The 20,205-nt window shown below is 39.5% G+C and overlaps 1 protein-coding gene across 15 annotated transcripts in view; it reads right to left on the bottom strand.

Annotated features, from left to right (window-relative positions):
* Window positions 1–20,205, bottom strand: part of LOC134475110 (histone demethylase UTY-like) — a 322,941-nt gene that overhangs the window by 117,220 nt on the left and 185,516 nt on the right. For 13 of the 15 annotated variants that reach the window (XR_010046059.1, XR_010046060.1, XM_063244489.1 and 10 more), the window contains one exon: window positions 19,717–20,112. The exons of 1 other annotated variant lie outside the window; for it this stretch is intronic. Coding sequence is in view for 12 of the 14 variants with exons in the window: in XM_063244489.1 (XP_063100559.1) it covers window positions 19,717–20,112 (396 nt within the window). In the remaining 2 variants the exon portion in view is untranslated. The remainder of the gene's footprint in view (window positions 1–19,716; window positions 20,113–20,205) is intronic. One more of the 15 variants, XM_063244500.1, reaches the window with a different exon arrangement.

Here is a 20,205-nt window from a genome sequence, read left to right as displayed (position 1 = left end):
CCAACTACACTGTGTCCTTTGGCCAGGATAAAATAAATTGGCGTTGCTTTAAAAAAAAAAAATCTTTTTCCCCATTTTGGACTCAAAGAAGGGGGCTATGGGGGGCTCATTTCTGGATTACAAGACTACCAAAGTATTACATATTGGCTAAACCAATTTTATATGACCTGCTTCACAGGCACTGTTTACAGCTGGAAGAAACATTACAAAACCGTATGAAAGATATACGTTGTCTTCATGGAAATAGAAGTATGTAAAGTAAAGGGATTTATGGAGCAATGCAACTCATAGCAGCAGCAGAGATGCAAAGATACTCTTAGTACTTAAGAAAAAGGGAGACAAAAAGAAAGAAGAGATCTGCAGTGCAACTAGAAAACAAAGATATAACAGTAATAAGTCCTTACCCACCAATGATTACCTAGAATGTTAGAAGCTTACATGATTTAGTCAAAAAATCATACTGACTGAATGATGGAAAAAAATAGGGCCAGGATTTAGCTCAGCAGAATAAGTGCCTGCCTGGCAAGCACAAGGTCAAGAGTTTGATCACTGTGAAAGGAAAGAAGAAAAAGAAACGAAAAAAAAAAAAGAAAGAAGGAAAGAGAGAGAGAGAGAGAGAGAGAGAGAAAAAAAGGAAGAAAGAAAGAAAAGAAGGAAGGAAGGAAGGAAGAAAGGAAGAAAGAAAGTAAGGAAGGAACAAAGAAAGGAAGAAAGAAAGAAGAAAGGAAGGAAGGAAGGAAGAAAAAAGGAAGGAAGATAGGGAGAAACGAGGAAGGAAGGAAGGAAGGAAGGAAGGAAGGAAGGAAGAAAGAAAGAAAGAAAGAAAGAAAGAAAGAAAGAAAGAAAGAAAGAAAGAAAGGAAGAAAGGAAGGAAGGAAGAAAGAAAAAAGGAAGGAAGATAGGGAGAAACGAGGGAGGAAGAAAAAAAGGAAGGAAGGAAGGAAAAAAGAAAGAAAGGAAGGAAGGAAGGACGGAAGGAAGAAAGAAACAAAGAAAGAAAGAAAGGAAGGAAGGAAGGAAGGAAGGAAGATAGGGAGAAACGAGGAAGGAAGGAAGGAAGGAAGGAAGGAAGGAAGGAAGGAAGGAAGGAAGGAAGGAGAAAGAAAGAAAGAAAGAAAGAAAGAAAGAAAGAAAGAAAGAAAGAAAAAAGAAAGGAAGAAAGGAAGGAAGGAAGAAAGGAAGGAAGAAAGAAAAAAGGAAGGAAGATAGGGAGAAATGAGGAAGGAAGGAAGGAAGGAAAAAGGAAGATAGGAAGGAAGGAAGAGATGAAAAAAGACTTGTCTATCTGCTGCCTATAAGAAACTCACTTCAGTAACATCATACTGAATGAGAAAGAGTTGAAACATTTTCCTCTAACATGTGGACAAAGACAAACATGCTTACTTTGGCTACTTGCAGCTAACATGAAATTGGAACAGCTACCCAAAGAGATTGAGAAGAATAAATGATCTGTATCTTTAATTGCAAAGGAAGAGATGAAATGATTGGTGTTTGCAAATGGCATGCACCTATAAGCTGAAAACTCTATAAAGATGTCACAAAAAAATGTTTGCACTAGTAAACCAATCCAGTAAAGTTGTCCTATCTGAACTGCCATAAGTGAAAGAAATCATTTAAAATCCCATTTACTATCTACATAAAAAAAAATAAACTACATAGAAATAAATTTAACCAAGAAGGGGAATGATCTCTACAGCGAAAGCTGTGATGCACCAGAGAAAGGAACTGAAACGGAATGTTGTAGAGTACAAGAAGTCCTATAGGTAAAGTAGCAGAAACACCTAAAGCAGTCCACAGCACAATCTTTACTCAATATAATGACGTGCTGGGGATACAGCAGCACCATAACCATAGGCTGAAGGGTGAAGCGGCACTCTTCTCTCTCACCAAATATAAAAACCACTTACAGTACATTGGAGGCTTCAGCATAACGACCCCCACCACCACCACCACCAAGTAAGAAAGAGCTCAATCTCATATGGGAAACCATTTTCTCCTATAGGCCCAGGCAATGATGTTTTTTTGGGTGAGGCTTCAAAATACAGGCAACCAAAGAAAAAATACACTAATGGGTTAACATGAAACCAGAAAGCATCCACAGCAAAGGAAACAATTAACAGGGACAACACAGAGAGTAGGCATTCTGGCTCAGTCTGATGTGATTGCAGTCACTCGCTGCAATAATACTTTGTCAGGTGAACGTGTAGCTTGTGTCCCATGCCATAAAAGAGAAACAGAGTCACTGATACATTGAGTCACTTGTGTTGTGTGTTGTGTTGGCTATGGCAGCCAGACAGTTTCTCAACTGACACCTAAATATGCTGATACTTTTTCAAAAAGGCTGTGTGCTGTTCTGGTAGCTGTGGCTTAGCATAAACTGTCTATATCTTAGCATGTGAGTCTGCACCTCCTGACTTGGGATATGAGGACCTTCCTTTCTTCTTGCTGCCCAACACACACTCTTTTCCATAAATATTCAATAAATTGCACTCTATTATAAAAAGTCCCCAAACTATCTGCCTCATTGGTGTCATGTCACCTTCTGTCTTTGGCAAATACTTTTCATGCACCAGGACTGTGTTTTCTGAAACATTTGCTGAGCCCAAGAGTCTGAGGACATAGGCAAAGAAAAGGAAGTTCCCATAGGGAAAAGTGTGTGTACGAAAGAGGGAAGAAGGAAGTGACTGGAAAATCCCCTTATGACCATGAAGGTGCACAAAGTAAGAGTCTGGAGTGTGTGAATGTTGCTTAATGTACTGTGCCTAGACAGACAAGCATATGGAAAGGTGTCTGTTTTTCTGGGCAGTTTGGTTCCCTACTGATGTAAAACTGACCACAGAAGCAAAAGTAAAATGACTTCTCCACTTCCCTTCTATCTTCCAATTTGGCAGAGGAAGTGAAAAATCATATACTAAGTTAGGGAAATTGGGGCCAGTTTTTTAGTAGCAAGGGAGAGACAGAGACAGAGAGAAATGGAAACAGACAGGAAGGTGGAGACTGAGACAGGAGAGATGAGTGAGAGAGGACTATTGGCTCACAACCTGAGTGGAATAAAACAAAACAACAAGGAAGAGGATTCCATAGCTGAGTTATGTTTTTCTCTCAAACTGTTTGGGCAGTGTAACACCAAAGCCCAGAAAATGCAGCAGACCAGGTCACGCAGGATGGAGAACCCCACTTCTCCAACTCCTACCGTGAAGGAAACTGTAACAACTCATCCCTTTACCTTAGTAAAACTGCTAGACAACACAAAATATTTCAAAGAAATCTTCTGGTAGAAATCTCACATTCTGGGAGGTGTTTGTCTGACTTTAAATGAAGATGAGGAAAACAAAACAAGTAATGTCAAAACCCACCTGGCATTCAGATAACTTATGTAACTTTGAGGAAGAGACTGGGGAAGTGGGAGCTTATATAACTTTGAGAAGGGGGTTGGAGAAGATGGTGAGATAGGGCTGGGTAAACAAGTAGACACTTGAGCTCTACATAAGGTTCTTATGCCCCTGCTTCCCTGAGCCCATGACTGGATCATCATGGCAGTGAGAGAGGCACAGTGAAATGAGGCACATTTGCTTGGCCAGGCCCTTGTGTGTAAGGGTATAGGAGAAGCCCAGGGTTATGCAAGCAGGTTATGTATGCTAAGTATGCATGGGTTTCAGGTAAGTCAGTTTTTACCACAGGCAAGACAAAAACATCCTGTCATAGAGCACCTACCTCTAACCATAATGGTAGTCTCCCTCTTCTGTCTCTTCTCTCTGTCATACAGGATGTGTATGATATTGGGAGAGCCAAAGTTGACTTGACACAGAACAAATGAGGCCTTGTCACTGAACAGAATAACAAGGGAGAGCAAATCAGACCTGGAGAGAAAGGGGGCCAGTCCGGACAGTGAGAAAGTCAATGTGGTACAAGTATTCTGGCCCTGGGGTTTCTTGTGAATAAGTAGGTAATCAACCAAACATCATCGTGGTTGCTCTAAGGAGCATCTGTATCAGTTTTAACTCTCTGAGCAGGCCTTGCCACAGAGGAAGACAGTAAGGCTACCCACTGCAGGTTAAGCAAGGATGAGTCCCTCCAGTTTCCTGAAAGTAGAGGTGAAGTCAGTGTCACTGCAGAATGAGAAAAATAGGGGGCACAAAAGGACCTCACACAGAGCTCAGTATCTACTTGTTTCCCCAAATGTGTAAGGATCACTTCATCATGGTAGACACCATGGTAGACTTCTATGCATGCCACTTCACAAGATCCACGGTGTTTTTCTTGGCTCTGGGCAACGATAGGTGGATACAAAGGAAAAGAGATGTGGGAAGAGGCTATTGATCTGCAGTAGGTGTTACTGCATCTAGATGCCAGGCGAGCAACCCCTACTACTATATCTGGACTCAGCCGACTTAGAAATGGACAGCCTTTTGGAAAAGACTATAAACGTTTGTGAATTCCAGTTTCTGGTTTTACAGTTGAATTTACTGGTACAATCCAGATATGCATAGTGACCACATTCGTTGTAGGGAATTTGTATCTGTAAGTGATACCTCTTAGTTCCTCTTTATCTTTTTCCATTCTCATCCCCTCATCCACCTTTCTTCCGCTCCTTAATTATAAAGCTTCGCTTCTATTTTATCCTTTGCCTTTCACTCATTTTTCTCTTTTCCTTTCCAAAACTCCATCCCAAGTCTCCTTTCCCTTTGAACAACTACTACTACACCTAGTATACATTTTGTTTCATATTTACACTTTCAGTTTCTCACACCAGAGAGACAAGGTACTCCTCACCTGTCTGTACAATTTATGTCACTTTAAAGTATGATCTCAAGGTCCATTATTTGGCTACAAATGTCTCCAGTTTATCCTTCTTTATGGTTGAATAGGCCTGCATTGTATAAAAATACCACCTCTTTTTTTATCCATTCATTGGTTAATGGACATTTGGGTTGTCTCCAAGATTTAGTTATTACATGCTGCGCTGCTATAAATGTGATATGATGGTTTTAATTCTTTTGGAAAGATACCTAGAAGGGAATAGCTGAGTCAAATAAAATGTCTCGTCCTAGTTTTCTGAGGAATCTCCACACTCATTTCTACAGTGGTTGCACTGCCATCAACAATGGAAAAGGGTTCCTGTTTCCCCACAGCCCTGCCAGCATTTGTTATGGTTGATTTCTTAGTGAAAGCCATTCTTTCCAGAGTGAGACAGCATCTCAGCATTGTTTGAATTTGCATCTCTTGAACAACATGTGATGTTGAACATTTTTTTCATGTATTTATCTGCCTTTACGTTTCTTCTTTTGAGACGTGTGTGTTCGTGTCAGCTGTCCACTTTTGGATTTGGGATCTCTGATTTTTTTCCATCCTCATATGGTCTGTATATCAATCGGTTCTTCTTCTGAAGAATAACCGCCTAAGTTTTTTTTTCCCCCATTCTATGGGGTGGCTTTTCATTCTGATGGTGATTACTTTTGCTGTGCAAAAACTTCTAAATAAGATGAGATCCCATTTACCGATGGCTTGTACCATTTCTCACACAGCCAATGTTTGGGTCACAGAGTCTTTGCCCTCACCTATGTTGTGAAGAGTTCTACCTATTCTGTCTTCCAGTAAATTTAGGGTTCCTGTTTTAATATTTAAGTTCTTTGATCCATTTATATTTTATCTTAGTAGATAATAATAGATATGGGTCTAGTTTTAGTTTTTGGCATGTAGAAAGCCAGTTTGCCTACCACCATTTATTAAAGAGGCTATCTTTCTTCCAGAAAAGTGTCTCCCCATTTTGTCAAAGGTACAGTGGCTGAGTTTATGTGAAGGTGTTATTGCTCCTTCTGATTTGTTCCTTAGACCCTCAGGTCTTTTTTTTCCCCATTAATATGCTGTTTTTACTACAGTAGCTCTGCAGTATTATTTCAAGTCAGGGATTCTAAATCACCCTGCTTTAGCTGTGTTTCCCAGAACTGTTTATGTAATTCTAAGTCTCTTCTGGTTCCAAGTGAATTTTAGCAATGTTTTGATCTCATTCAGTGAAGTATGCTATTGGTATTTTGATTGGGATTGCATGAAACATTCTAACAATTTTAGGAATATGATCCTTTCTTGGTTTTTTTTGGTTTTTTTTTTTTTTTTTGTTTTGTTTTGAGAGAAGGTTTCACTATGCAGTTTAGGCTAGTCTAGAACTCACTTTGTAGCCCAAGTTGACCTCAAACTTGCAGTAATCCTCCATGGCCCCAGCCTTCCAAGGGCTGAGATTATAGGCATGTGCCACTGTACCCAACCAGGATGGCCATCTTTAATATGTTGGTTCGTGCTACCAAAAAGCAAGCGACATCTTTCCATTTTCTGATATCCTCTTTGATCTTTCTCAGAGTACTGCAGCTTTCAATGTAGAGATCTTTTGCTTCATTATTAGATCAATTCCCAGGTATTTCATTTTTTTGGATGCTATTATGAAAGGCATTATTTCCCTCATTTCTCTCTCTGTGGTTTGTGTGTGTGTGTGTGCGTGTGTGTGTGTGTGCGCGCGCGCGCGCGCGCATGGGAATGCTGTTGATTTTTTTATGTACTGACTTTATATTCAGCAATGGGACTGAATCCAGTAATTAAATCGAGAAGTCCTTTGGTGGATTTTTTGGGGTATTCTCTGTAGAGTACCATGCCATCTGGAAATTGAGATAATTTAAATTCTTCCTTTCCTATCCTCATTCCTTTCATTTGTTTTTCTTGTCTAACTGCTCTGGCAAATGTTTTCATAACTATGCGGCATAGGAGTGGTGACAGTGGACATCCTTGCCTTGTTCCTGATTTTAGAGTGAAAGCTTTAGTTTTTGCCCATATAGCATGATGTGGGCTATGGTCTGTCATAGATGATTTTTTATCAGATTGAGATAAAGTCCATCTATTCCAATTTTCTGTAGAGTTCTTATCATGAATGTGTGTTAGACTTTGTCAAAAGCTTTTATCTGCATCTACTAAGATAATCATATGACTTTGGCCCTTGGTTCTGTTAAAATGGTGTATTACATTTATTGATTTGTGTATGTTAAACCATCCCTGGAATGAATCCTACTTGTTATGGCATATAATCTTCTTGATGATTTGCAGCCTTCTATTTGCCAGCATCTCATTGAGGAGATTTGCATCTATGCTAGTACAGAGAGTGGCCTGTAGTTCTCATTTCGGTTGGATCCTTTTCTGGTTTTGGGATCTCGGTACTACTTGCTTCCAGGAACAACTCTAGCAATACTATTTGCCTTTCAATTTCTTTACAGAGTTTGGCAAGTGGTGTCGTTTGATTGTCTGCAAATTTCTTGTAGAATTCAGTAGGGACCAGGCTTTTCTTTGCTGTTAGGTTTTTAATCACACTTTTGGTTTCACCAACTGATATATTGATTTATTGGGAATTTTTTATATTTTCTTGACAACATTGGCAATACACAAGTTGTCTAGAAAACTGTCCATTTCTTCTGTGTTTTCTATCTTCTTAGAGTAAAGGTTCTCTAAGCATGTACTGATGGTCTTCTGTGTTTCCACAGGACCTGTTATGATTTCAACCCTTTCATTCCTACTTGCATAAATTTCAGTCTTTTGTTTCCTCGTTTTTTGATAAAGGCTTATCAATTTTATTTCATCTTTCTATGAGCCGACTCTTTGATTGATTCATTATATTGTTTTCTTAGTTTCAATTGCATTAGCTTCTGCCCATATCTCTATTTCCTCCCTTACAGGAGCTTTGGGTTTGATTTCTTCTTGTCTTTCTAGAAGTTTGATGTTCAACGTCAGGTTACTCATTTGAGCTTATTCTGTCTTCCTGATGTGAGAAGTCACTGACATTAATTTTCATCTTAGGACTGCTTTCATTGCATCCCATATGTTCCATGACTTTGTGGCTATATTACTCTTTAACTGTAGGTACTGTTTAATTTCTTCTTTAATTTCATCTGTCACTCATTAGTTGTTCAGGAGGGTGTTATTTAATCTCCATGTTTCACAGAGTTTTTGTGGTTTCTTTTCCATTGATTTCCAATTTCATTGCACTATCCTCTCCTAACATGCATGAGGTCATTTCTGTTCTTTTACACTCACTTTAGTAATGATCTATGGGATAGTATATGGTCTGTTTTGGAGAACATACCATGAGAGGTTGAGAGGAATGTGTATTCTGATGCTGTAAGGTAGAACACCCTGTAGACAGCTGCTTAGTGCATTTGTTCACAGGTTTGGCTCAGTTCTGATTTTTGTTTTGTTTTGTTCTTGTACTGGGGATCGAACTCATGACCTCGGGCTTGCCAGGCCACCGAGCTAAATCCCCAGCCCAGTTCTGATGTTTCTTTGCTGATGTTTTATTTACCTGTTTGTGGCAATGGGATAATAAGATTTCCCCATTAGAACTGTGTTAGTCCTTATTTGATTTTTCATATCTGTGAACATTTGTTTTACACAGGTAGGTGTTGCTCTTTTGATTCATACATACTTACGATTGTTATCTCCTGATTTTCGAGTCTTCACCTAACAAGTATGTAGTGTCCTTCTTTATCTCATTTGATCAGTCTGCACCATCTGTATATAGGACAGCTACCCTGGTTTTTGTTACTGCTTTTGGGTTTTTTTCTGACTTTCTGGTTCTTATTCTTTGATTTGTAGTCTATGAATTTCTTTTTGGCCAAATATGTTTCTTGAATGCAGCAGTCTATGTCTTTTGATCAGTGAACTGAAAGCATTTGCATTTATGACTATTGGTGATACCTATTGGCTTATGTCATGTAATTATCCTGTTGATGGTTTCCTGTCTTTCCCCTGTGATTAAACTGCTTCCTCTGCTTTCTGGCTTCTTCCGATTGGTACTCTTGCAATTGTGGGCTTTGTTCTTTTCTCCTAGAATATCTTTCAGAGCTCTTCATAAGACTGGCTTGGTTGTCATGAATTTCTGCAGTTACTCTCAGACTATATCAATCTGTGTTGGAAGATTTTTTTTTTCAGGGTGTGACATACTTAACCACAAGCTCTCTTTACTTAAGGGTTTCTGTTTAAGAGGTCTGCTACTATTCCAATGAGCTTTCCTTTACAGCTGATGCTTTCTTTTCCCCGATGGGTGCTTTTAACGTTTTGTTCTTTTGTTGAGTTTCTGGGATATTGTTTATTATATGCCTTGTTGTTGATCTTTTGGTGATGACTAATTGGAGTTATGTAAGCTTCACTTGTCTGCAGGTAAATTTCTTTTTCTGTGCTCAACAAGTTTTCTGCTGTTACTTCTCTGAACAGATTCTTTTTTTTTTTTTTTATTTTAAAGAGACTAAAAGAAAACAGAACAATAAAAACAAAACAAAACAGTTGAACAATACAGGATTTCAAAACAAGCTGACAGGAAATTAATAATACTCACTATATTTCATATTGTTGTCTTCAAAACCATTGTTCAGATTACATGATACAGGCATGCAAAACAGATCAAACAATATAAGCAATCACAGTGTGAACAGGTTCTTTATGGCATTTGTCCCAACTCCTGAATCCCCATTGGCTCCAATTAGTCGTATGTTAAGTCTTTTCTGCATCACTTTGTCACTGTTTTTTTTTTTTTTTTGTGGTCCCTTGCTATTTTTAAGAGGTCTTTCTTGTCATGATTGCTAAACTCAATCCTGTATCATATGTCTGATAGTCTATCTTCACTTCCTTTTATATAACTTTTCAAACTTATGATGGAATTTTAAATTTCTTGAATTTCTATTTGCTTCTGTTTCACGGGTTCTCCTTCTTTCCTATGCTGCCCAATCATGATTTCCATTACTTTTCTATGCTGCACTTTTTTTTTTAAACAAACACTTTTGTTTTCTGTGCTTTGTATTTTTGTAAAATGTAACTTTATAACTGGTATCAAAGTTTTCCTAGGAAGTGTTTATTCCTCTGCGATGTCTTCTGTGGGTACCTAGTTGTTGATATTTGTTTCTATCCCAGGATGCTATCTTTTCATTTTATTAAGGATGATGTGTTGCTCTCTATTTGACTTGGCACCCAGTCTTTTAGCACCGGGCTTTGGGAATGAATCTGACCCCAGATTATTAGTGTTCTCCTACGAGGCTGAACAATTGATTATAAGTGTGACATCTTGGCTAAAGCTGATTATTATTGATAACAATATCATCAAGTGTTTTGTAGAAACTGGTAGTCTGTGGTGACGGGTAATTTTGTATCTCTAACCATAGGACAAAGTTCTGCAGTTACATAACATCCTGCAACACAGACTAGGAACTTTTGTGCAGTGGGTTTCTCCTCAATAGGGTAATTTTATTCTGTGTGGCAGGAGAACTTAAGAGGGGTAGGGGACAAACACAGGAACATCTGAGGAGAAATACAGTAGAAGCAAGGTTGAAGGACTAAAAGTGATCACCCAAATTTTGGGAAGTTGGAGAAGAAGACAGGGAAGAAAGACTGCAGGAGAAAGCAAAAGAATTTTGAGGCAGAACAAAAAGACTAGAGACAGTGTGCATTCACCCACAAGTCTCCGAGAGTGTGCAAAGGCTGGTGAGAAACAGGCAGCACAGAGAAAAAAAACAAACAATGAAAGTCAAAAACTATACAACCATATCCCCTGCCAAAAAAAAAAAAAAGTAAAAATAGAAAACATCTTATTTTACAAGATTCTTCTGGTTCCCCAGTTCAGTGATAGTTCCCTAGTTAAAGACAGAATTTGCAATTTGGCTAATTGTTCCAGGTCTGAACAAAGATGACTGCAGGGGTGGGGGAGGGGGTAGGTGCTAATCCTAGCCACACCCCTGAATCCTCTTACAACAGTTGATGGTAGGGCAAGGGAGTGGTCTCGACCACAGCTAGCTAAGGTCATTTGCCTATAGATCACCAGGCAGGCAGTGATGCTCTTGCGCTGCCCCAGGCTGCTTGCTTGCTTGCTTGTGCCACCCGTCACAGGGCAGAGGGTGAGGAGGTGTCCTTGCGCCACCACCAGCCAAGGCTTCTTGCCTGCTTGTGCCTTTGGACCTACGACAGAGACACGGTGCCCGCATGCCACCCCAGGCCAGGGAGCTGCTTCTATTTCTATGCGAGGCTAAGACCTGTCTTTTGGCATTCACTGATTAGAGTCTGGGTTCCATCCCCTACTTCACAGCTGATTTCTTGCCAGCCTGTTGTCCACTACCAGTTGTGTACTATGACTAGACATTCCTTCCCTCCTTCTGCTTTCAGAGGTTGACACTGAAGTCACCGTGGGGACTCTCTGTTGCTAGAATTCAAGCCCTGGAGCATTTTGAGATAAAATGGTGGTCCCAGCCTCCATCTGCTCTTCCATGGGACCACCACTCTGGCTCACTCGCCTGCCAATGACTATGGGGTGGCTCACTTGGGAAAATATTTTGTGTTCTCACTGCTGCCTCTGACTGCACAATACTGTCCTGGTTCAGGTTAGTTCTCAGTCTCTGACCTCTGGTCCTGTGGAGTCTCTTGAGAAAAAAAGTCAACCCCACCGAGCCTGCAGTGCACAGAGCCATGTCAATTCCAGATTAAAGTCAAAGTGATAAAGGCTGTGCTAAAGTGACAAGCAAACTGATTCCCTTGATTTCCCCAGCCCTAGGTGAACAGTGCGGTCAAGGCAGTAACACAAACCTTTCCGGAGGGGACCGTGAAATAGGACCTACCACTCATTAATTAGGAGCACTTTAAATGATTAATAATACCCACACAGAGTGCTTTCAGTAGTCTGCATGCCTTTTTGATCATTTTTTTTAATGAGCACAGAATAAAAATGATGACACAGAATTTCAAAACAAAATAATAAATTAACACTATCTCCGATCTTAAAATATCGCATATTCTTATCTCGAAAGTAATTGTTCAGATAAGATATAGGCATGAAAAAAAATGATCAATTCACCAATGAAAGCACAAAGTATTCTTTTTGATGAACCAACAGAGATTAATAAAAGTTATCTACTTTGTATATATGTAATCTTTTCCTTTCTTTTCTCTTTTACCCATCCCACTTGTCTTTCCTTTTGAGCTGTTTCTTTCCCTTTCCCTTTGACAATATCTATTGTACACTTTAGATCTTCTTTGTCATTTTTTTTTTTTTTAACATCCAGGAGATATCTGTGACCTTTACACATGCAAGTCTGACTTATTTCATTTGTGAGAGATCCAACTCTGGTAATTTTTTTTTGAGATGCCAGATATTAGAAAGACTAACATTCCTCATTGGTACCAGGTTCAGTGGTGCATCCGGATAATCACAGCACTCACAGTAGATAGCATCACGGTTTCCGTGAGTTCAAAAACCAGCCTGAGTGCCATGGCAAAACCCTGTCTCAAAACACATGAATAAAGAAATAAACAGACAGACAACAAATGAATAAATACATAAGCATGTCAGATGGAACTAGGAAAATGTAGATTATGGAGAACTATGAAAAGAAGATACATCCTATATACACTGCTGTTCCCAACATTATATAAATATTAGAAAGACTGACATTTCTCATTTGGTTCTGTTCATGCTGTTAGAAATAACCAATGCGTTTTTCAGCATTCCTGTACCCACACAGTCAAAAGATCAGTTTACTTTTCACCTGGGAGGGCAACTGCTGTTTTTTCCAGTTGTTCCCATGGGCTATTTACACAATGCTACTGTCTGTCAGGGAATGCTGGCTCTGTTTCTATTTTTCACTGATAATGTCTGGTTTCATTATATTGGTAATATTATATAAATTGATGAAGATGCTGCTGTGTTGTGCAGCAGTCTTTGAACATATGTCCAAGAAAGAAGATGAACTACAGATTCCCTAAAATTCAAAAGCCCTAGAGTACACTGGCTGGGCAAATTCAACTCTTCGCCCAACAACGTGCCGACCTTTCTACTCCCTTTACTTGTTTAGCTCTAGGCCTATAACCACTACCTTGGTTACATAAAAAAGGGGCACACGGGGCCATCCCTCAACAAGAAGCACACAAAAAGGCAAGGATCTTCATAGCACAAGCACAAGACCTTGGCACCCCTTGAACAAGCAGGCCAGTGCAATTAAATGTCATTGGCATTGGCAGAGCAAATGATATGAGATGGATACTCTAGCAAGTACAAGTATAAATGGGACCCCTGGGCTTTTGGGTCACAGCTATAGAAAAGAGAAAAAATAGATACCTCCAATTTGAGCCACAGTTTCTAGCTGTACACATGCCCTACTATGGGTGGAACCCCTGAGACTCTCAATTCACTTCGTGTATTGGCCTTCCCAAAGACCAGGTAGATGACCTGTTTTGCAGGCCTCAAGCTGCAAGAGCACAGACCCTCTAAGTTATGTAAGTGGCACATACATTTACAACAGCAAAGTGTTCAATCCAACAGGCTATTTACTCCCAAACGGTGGGTTGTATTGGAAGAAATGGCTATCTCTGAAACTACTGCTCCATCTCAAGTGACTGTCCAAATGCCTGTGATCTTCCAGGTCCAAGACAGGATGATCCCAATACACAAAAATACTTGCTTCTGTACAGGTGGATACCACAGAGGAGAATGGTATCTCCGGACTGCTCATGTAGGACAAACTGCCTGAACATAGTGTGGTGTGAGGCAGGAGAAAATCAGAGCAACTACTGGGCACAGTTGACATCACCTTGGCTAGCTGTAACTCAGAAGGCCTGCATGACATGCTATCCAAGTTTGCAGCACTTTCATCTGCCAAATAAAGCCTCAGATTGCAAGCACAGAGAAAATGGTTTACGAAAGTTAACAGATACAACCCTAGTTTAACATACCCACCTTAAATGACTGGAATGAAGTCCCTGGAGAAACACAATGAATCTAAATATGCACACAACTGGCCTGCATGCACCTGGTGTCTATGGCTCTGCCCTGGGCCCTTCATCTCCAGATTGTACATCAAGATATTATGAGGGCTGAGGATTTAGCGCAGCAGTGTAAATACCTGCCTGGCAAGCACGAGGTCACAAGTTTGATCCCGGTAACAAGAAAAGAAAAAATTAAGATATTATGCTAACTAAATTGGTACACAGAAAAAGATAGTTACTGTTTTGAATGCTATGAGCACCAAGCCATGAGAAAGTGATAATTAAAAAGCGAGGTGGATCCCATGGCGTTGCCTCAGGGGTAAGGAGTTTCTAGCCTATCTAAACAGTTCCCACCAACCCTCTTGGGCTCTGGCTTCATGGCTTGTGCACTGAGTAGGTTAAAGGGAACCACAGAGTCCACTATGAAGCAGCTCTGAGCAGGATTTAAAATTAACTAATTGGCTTTCTATGTTTATCTGAGAGTCTGTCCTAGGCCAAGGCCCCTTGCCTGCCGACAAGAGCTGATTCATAGTAAGTGAACTTCTATGAATCGCAGTTCCTGGTTTAGACCTCTAGTGGTCTGTGAGACCAGAGAAACCTCAAAGGGCAAGAGAAGGCCACAGCTGTGGACACTTGGCTCAAACATCAATTAAGTAGATAGAGACTGCAGCTGTAGGAATTATTTCTACTGTCTCATTCCTACCATGTCTTCATGATAAGACAGTGCTACTAAACTGATATGATGCATAACTTGGAGATGTCCTTGAAGTGACTCCTAAGGCCCTGCTCATTGCCTGTGCTTTCCTCAGTTTCCCTGCCCTTTGTTGTTGAACATAATAAATAAAAGTGGGCAGTCCAGAGAAGTCTTTGTCTTAGCCCTTGGAGTCTGAAGCTCAGCTAAAGGATTTTGACCCTTCTGAAGCTCTAAAATCATATCACTTCTCTCATTTGATTTAAGCCTCCACCATATACTCATTTGGGAGATCAGGGATCTAGGTCAGGACCTGATAAGGAGCTACATCTCAGATCTGTAGTTAGCCTCTTGATCTGGAATGCCATTTTGCCACTAGTTACAGAAAACCCCATGAACTCTTTCTCACTGAAGGGAGCATACACGTGATGTGTTCCACTGCACCAGCTCCCAGCTCTGCTGCCACCACTGTGCTTGCTGGATAGTGAAAATTTACCATAATATGTCCTTATGAAACACTGATTTTCTTTTATATTTATAAAACTTCAATCTTTTGCTATTTATTGGTGTTTTCCCTTACAGCGTGCGCTTCTGAAATCCACATTTTTATCTTAAAATAGCACCTGTTCTATTAGCAAGAAAAAATGCTGGGTCTACATTTCTAACAAGAACACTAGTTTCATATATTACATGTCACACATGAAGGGAAGACCCAAACTGACACTCTCTTTGACTTTGGGAAAGATATTAAATTCTTGGTTTGCCTCCTTGAGCTTATGCTAAGAAAGAAAGCCCAATCATTATCATTACTGACATAATCACTCTGTCTCTACGCATCCAAGTGGCTATAATTCTACTGTGGAATCCATCCATAAGGTAGGCAAGTGCTTTCTCTGCTAACACACACTGCTAACACAATATTAAAAGCCCTCTCTGGCTCAGAAGTGGGATAGTGGGGGAGCAAGGGGACAAATCTGTAAGGGCCATGGAATTAAAAATATGGAATGTAGTTACTCTACTTGTCCTGACTATAGACAGCTTGGTAAGTGCCCTCTTGTCCACCAGGTGACCCTGACATACATCTCAAGTCCTATCACAAGGACAAAGTTGTTAAGGTAGTGATCTGAACATGTTGTGCTGGATACCATGTCTAGAGTGTTTGTTAACTGATGTTTAAACATGTTGATACTTCTCAGACAGATCCTGTCAACTATGATTAGGGGTGGCCTATTTTTATCTACCTTACCATGTGAGCACCTCTGTCCTTCCTTTGCATGTGAGAAACCAGCTGTTCCTACTGCACAAAACACACTTCTGTCCAGAAGTGCCCAATAAATTGCCTTGGTGCAATGTCAGACATGTCTGCTACTGTGTTTTGTCTTATTTAACTTTATTGTTGGTAGTCAGTTTTCATACAGTAGGATGATATTTTTTTCCAAAACACGGGAGAAAGTATTTCCAAATCACATGTGCCAAGGGCTCAACCCCTAAATACATAAGAAAGCCAAGCAACTCAACAGAAAGACAAAGCAAAACTAAAACCCTCACTGAACAAAAGAACAAACAGATATTTCTCAAAGACAGGTGAGTCTTTGAGCATAAATGGCCAACAGGTATAAAAAGAAAATACTCAGCATAACTTAACAATGTGAAAGATGCCAATCTAAGACACAGGGAGATACTACCCCACTCAAATCAAAATGGTAATTATCACGAAAGACAAAGGTAGTGTTGATGAGAATACAGAGAAACAGAAACACTTTTATCTTTTTTTTCTTTTTTTTTATCGGTACCAGGGATCGAACTCACGACTGCCTGCTTGCAAGGCAGGCGCTTATGCCGCTGAGCTAAATTCCCAGCCCCCAGAAACACTTTTAGACCATTAGAGGGAATATAAATTAGTACATCCACTGTGGAAAAGAATGACACCATTTCTAACTAGATCTATTATGTTATCCAACAAGACCAAGATGAGGTAGACACTCAAAGAAAGAGAAATCAGGATGCTACAGAGATAAATGTGTTCCCACGTTCACTATAGCAATACTGACAGCAGTCATGATAAGGAATGAACTCAGAGTCAACAAATGAAAAAAGATGAAGCACTTGGTTATATCTATACAACAGATTACTATCTAGTCATAAAAAAAAATAGGAAAAAGCATCACTTTAATCTGGAAATAATCTGGAAAGTGCCAAGCATAGAAGTGTCCCTGTCCTTCCTTCACATGTGAAGATTCTTGCATTTGCAAGAATCTGGAGAGCATTGTTGTAACTGAAATACGCCAGGCACAAAATGACAAGTCCTACCTGCTCTCACTCATATGTGGCTTTCTATGAACTTCATCTCCTAGGACAGAAGAGTAGGGTGTGATTATCAGAGGCAGAGATGAATTGGAGGGAGATGTAGTGGGGTAGATGTTAGTCAAGGGGCACATGGTTATAATGAATGAAAGGAATAAATTTCAGGAGATCTATTCACTCACTTAGGGAAGACACAGAGTATACCTGTACTCCGGAAAAGTGTAATGTGCCTACTATTTAGTCTTATCATAAAATTTGATGCCTAAGGAAGGCAATGTGCTTGTTAATTAGCCAGACATGCCCATCCATGATAATTATAATTATAATTCCAATTATAATTCTAGCATCTAGTTCACACTAAAAGGAAATGAGGTTTTCATCTACTTTTTTTTAAAGTTTGAGAATAAAAAAATTGCCAATATAATTGTTCATCATAGCACACTTAAAAAAAGTCAGCTTCACCCACAGAAAGCAAATTAGTAGTAAAAGTGAAGCATAATAAGTGAAATGAAATAGAAAATCAATAGAAGAATCAGCAAAACCATAGGCTGTTTTTCTTGATTAATGGAAGCTATAGCAATCTAGCTGTATACACACACACACACACACACACACACACACGCATACAAACACACACACACACAAAATGGAAGACTATGTCTAATATCAGAAATGAAAGGCTGTTATTACTATTAACTATGATGTTCACACATATACTTATATGTGTGTTATATAACTTGTAATCAAAAGTTTGGTAAACTTTGTGATGTACAATTTTATAATGCAAGTTCCTATATTTCACATAGGGAAAAGTATGTAATCTAAATAAAGTTGAATTCTGCAAACTGGGTCCAGAAACAGACACATATAACTACAGCTAATGATCTTTGAGAAAGGAACAAATGGAATACAGTGGAACAAGATGGTCCTTTCAACAAATAACACTGGAGCAACAGAACTCTCTACTGCTTCCACTCCAAAAGCCGAAAGCCAAATAAAACTACTACCCACAGATCTTCTACAAAAAGCACATTAAAATGGGTCATATACCTAAATGCAGGACTACGAACTTCCCGGAAGACAAAATAGGAGGACATTTCAATATCTTGGATTTGGAAATGACTTTTTCAGTAGAACAGCAGAAGCACAATACATAAAAGGAAGACCCGATAAACTGAACTCCAATCCCACTGATGTCCAATACAATTGATGTTAATCCCAGAAAATGTACAATATTGCAAGAAGTTAATGAAGGGTGAAACGCAGAGGTGGAGGAATGGGGAATTTTTATCCTTTCTGTTTAACTTTCCTCAGTTCTAAAAGAAATCCAATCCATGAATCAACAGCAATATATAAAAAGTTTCCAGAAGTTTGATACCGGTGGTCTAAACCAGGAGCATTCTACCACCAAACTGTATCACTGACCCTTATTTTTATTTGTTAACCTTGGACAGGGTCTTATTAGCTCCTGGCAGGACTTGAACTAGAGAAACTCCAAATTGGGAATCTTCCTGCTTCTGCCTTTTTCAGCACTGATTCCCTGGGCTCCTACCTCAAAACTTTAATGGCTCTACTTTCCATTCAGCTCTATAAAGCCCTTATAAAGACTAAAGTGTTCTACCTGCACTTTATCTGCCCTTTCTCTTTCTTCAACAGTAGTTTCTTCAGTAGTCTGCATCTTCAATATCTGAGCCCTCCTAAGGCATTTGTTGCTTACAGTTCAGGTCACATTTTACTGTAACTCATGGATACTGGAACTTTAGCAGCCTTTCTCTCCAACAAGAATGAATGCTTAATATCTGGTGAATTCAACAAAATTCAGGGGTAGCTGCAAACGTTGTTACTCCCATATACAAATATTCCCTGCCTTAGGATGAGGTTATACCCTGTTGCCCCGCCCCATCCTCAGTTAAACATACGGTGAACTGGAATGTCATTTAATCCTTTTTGCTTACTCAGCTTCATGGCTTACTCAGCATCGTGGCTCAGCGTAGCCTAACCTTCACAAACTATGTGCGTAACACCTATATTAGCATACAGTGGGGCAACATCATCTAATATAAAGTCTATTTTATAAAAAATTGCTGATTAGCTTATGTAATGTATTGGGTGCATAAAATTAAAAGTCAAATGACTGCATGAGTACAGGTGATAAGACAGTCTACAAGCAGGACAGAATACAAAATTTTAATGAAAAACAGTATCCAAAAAAAACACCAGAAATCAACCCAGTTCATTGTAAAGAACTGGTGGTTTAACCTCAGGATTCATGACAGGGTCTGTGAGCTACCACTGCTGCCCAGTTTTACAAGTGACTAGTAAACGGCACACTGCTACTCCAAGGAATAAGCAAAATTCAAAATATTCTTGCTACTGAATGTCTTTCACTTTTCCACCATCACAGTGTTCAAAATCTGAGTTGATCAAAGACTAAAAAATTGGCTATGGACCAGGGCGTGGTGGTGTTCCCCTGTAATCCCAGCACTTGGAAGGCTGAGGCAGGATGATCATTGCAAGTTCAAGATCATCCTGGAATACAAAATGAGCTCAGAGCCAGTCTGAACTGCATAGTGAGACCCTGTCTTAAAAAGCACCACCCACCCAACATGAGGTTGTAATGCCTTAATAATTAGCAGCTGGATTTGCGGGAACTGTAAAGCTTTGGTTCTGTAGTTCTTTTATTTTCATACTGTCTAACAGAATTTAAGAACGCATATATCTTATACTGAAATTGGTTAAGTCAGCACATTTAAGCACACCAACTGTTACCATGCAGTAATAGCTTCAAAAAAGTAAGTGCTTCAAATTCTCAAATAATTGTTTCTTAAAGTCAGTCCTCAAACACAAAAGCCACTCTTTACATTTTTATGCCTTATTTTTCTCAAAATAATCTAAACCAAATAAGTATAAACTATGTCATAAAAGCTGACATAAAGCTAGTCTTTTACCTGAGCAGAGTTCAACACTTGTTTTCTCCATGGCTCTCCTGCGATGCTGGTCAGGTTTACGCAGTTATGAGGTAGAGTATGTGTGTTTTGCTGTAGGTAAGGCACATTTCCATTACTTCCATTTCCCGTTATATAATTATCACCTACCAAAATAGTGTCTGTATTCCCTAGAGTTTTTGACGTGCTGAAAGGAACACAGCCTGCTGAAAAAGGTCCATTGGACAAATGCTTTTCAAGACAAGCAGGGCGAATTCCAGACTGAGAGATGCTAGGTGCTCCAGTCAGAGCTGTATTTGCTTGCTGGCTAGGCAAAGAATGTGCAGGCAGTGATGAGTCACATATTGGCCCATTAGGAATTCCAGTGGTCTGTGCCTGAGCAACTCCTGTTTGTCTCATCTTCAAAAACAAAAAAAGAAAACCTGCTCGTGTGATTTTGAAAACACACAATCGACACATTACAAAGTACATAATAACATCTCATCTCTCTGC

Source organism: Cavia porcellus, unplaced genomic scaffold (genome assembly GCF_034190915.1).
Source record: "Cavia porcellus strain 051 isolate PalLab524CR breed Dunkin Hartley unplaced genomic scaffold, mCavPor4.1 scaffold_61, whole genome shotgun sequence".
NCBI lineage: Eukaryota > Metazoa > Chordata > Mammalia > Rodentia > Caviidae > Cavia > Cavia porcellus.
Note: the sequence above shows the minus strand (reverse complement) of the source record. Positions and strands in the feature narration are given on the sequence as shown.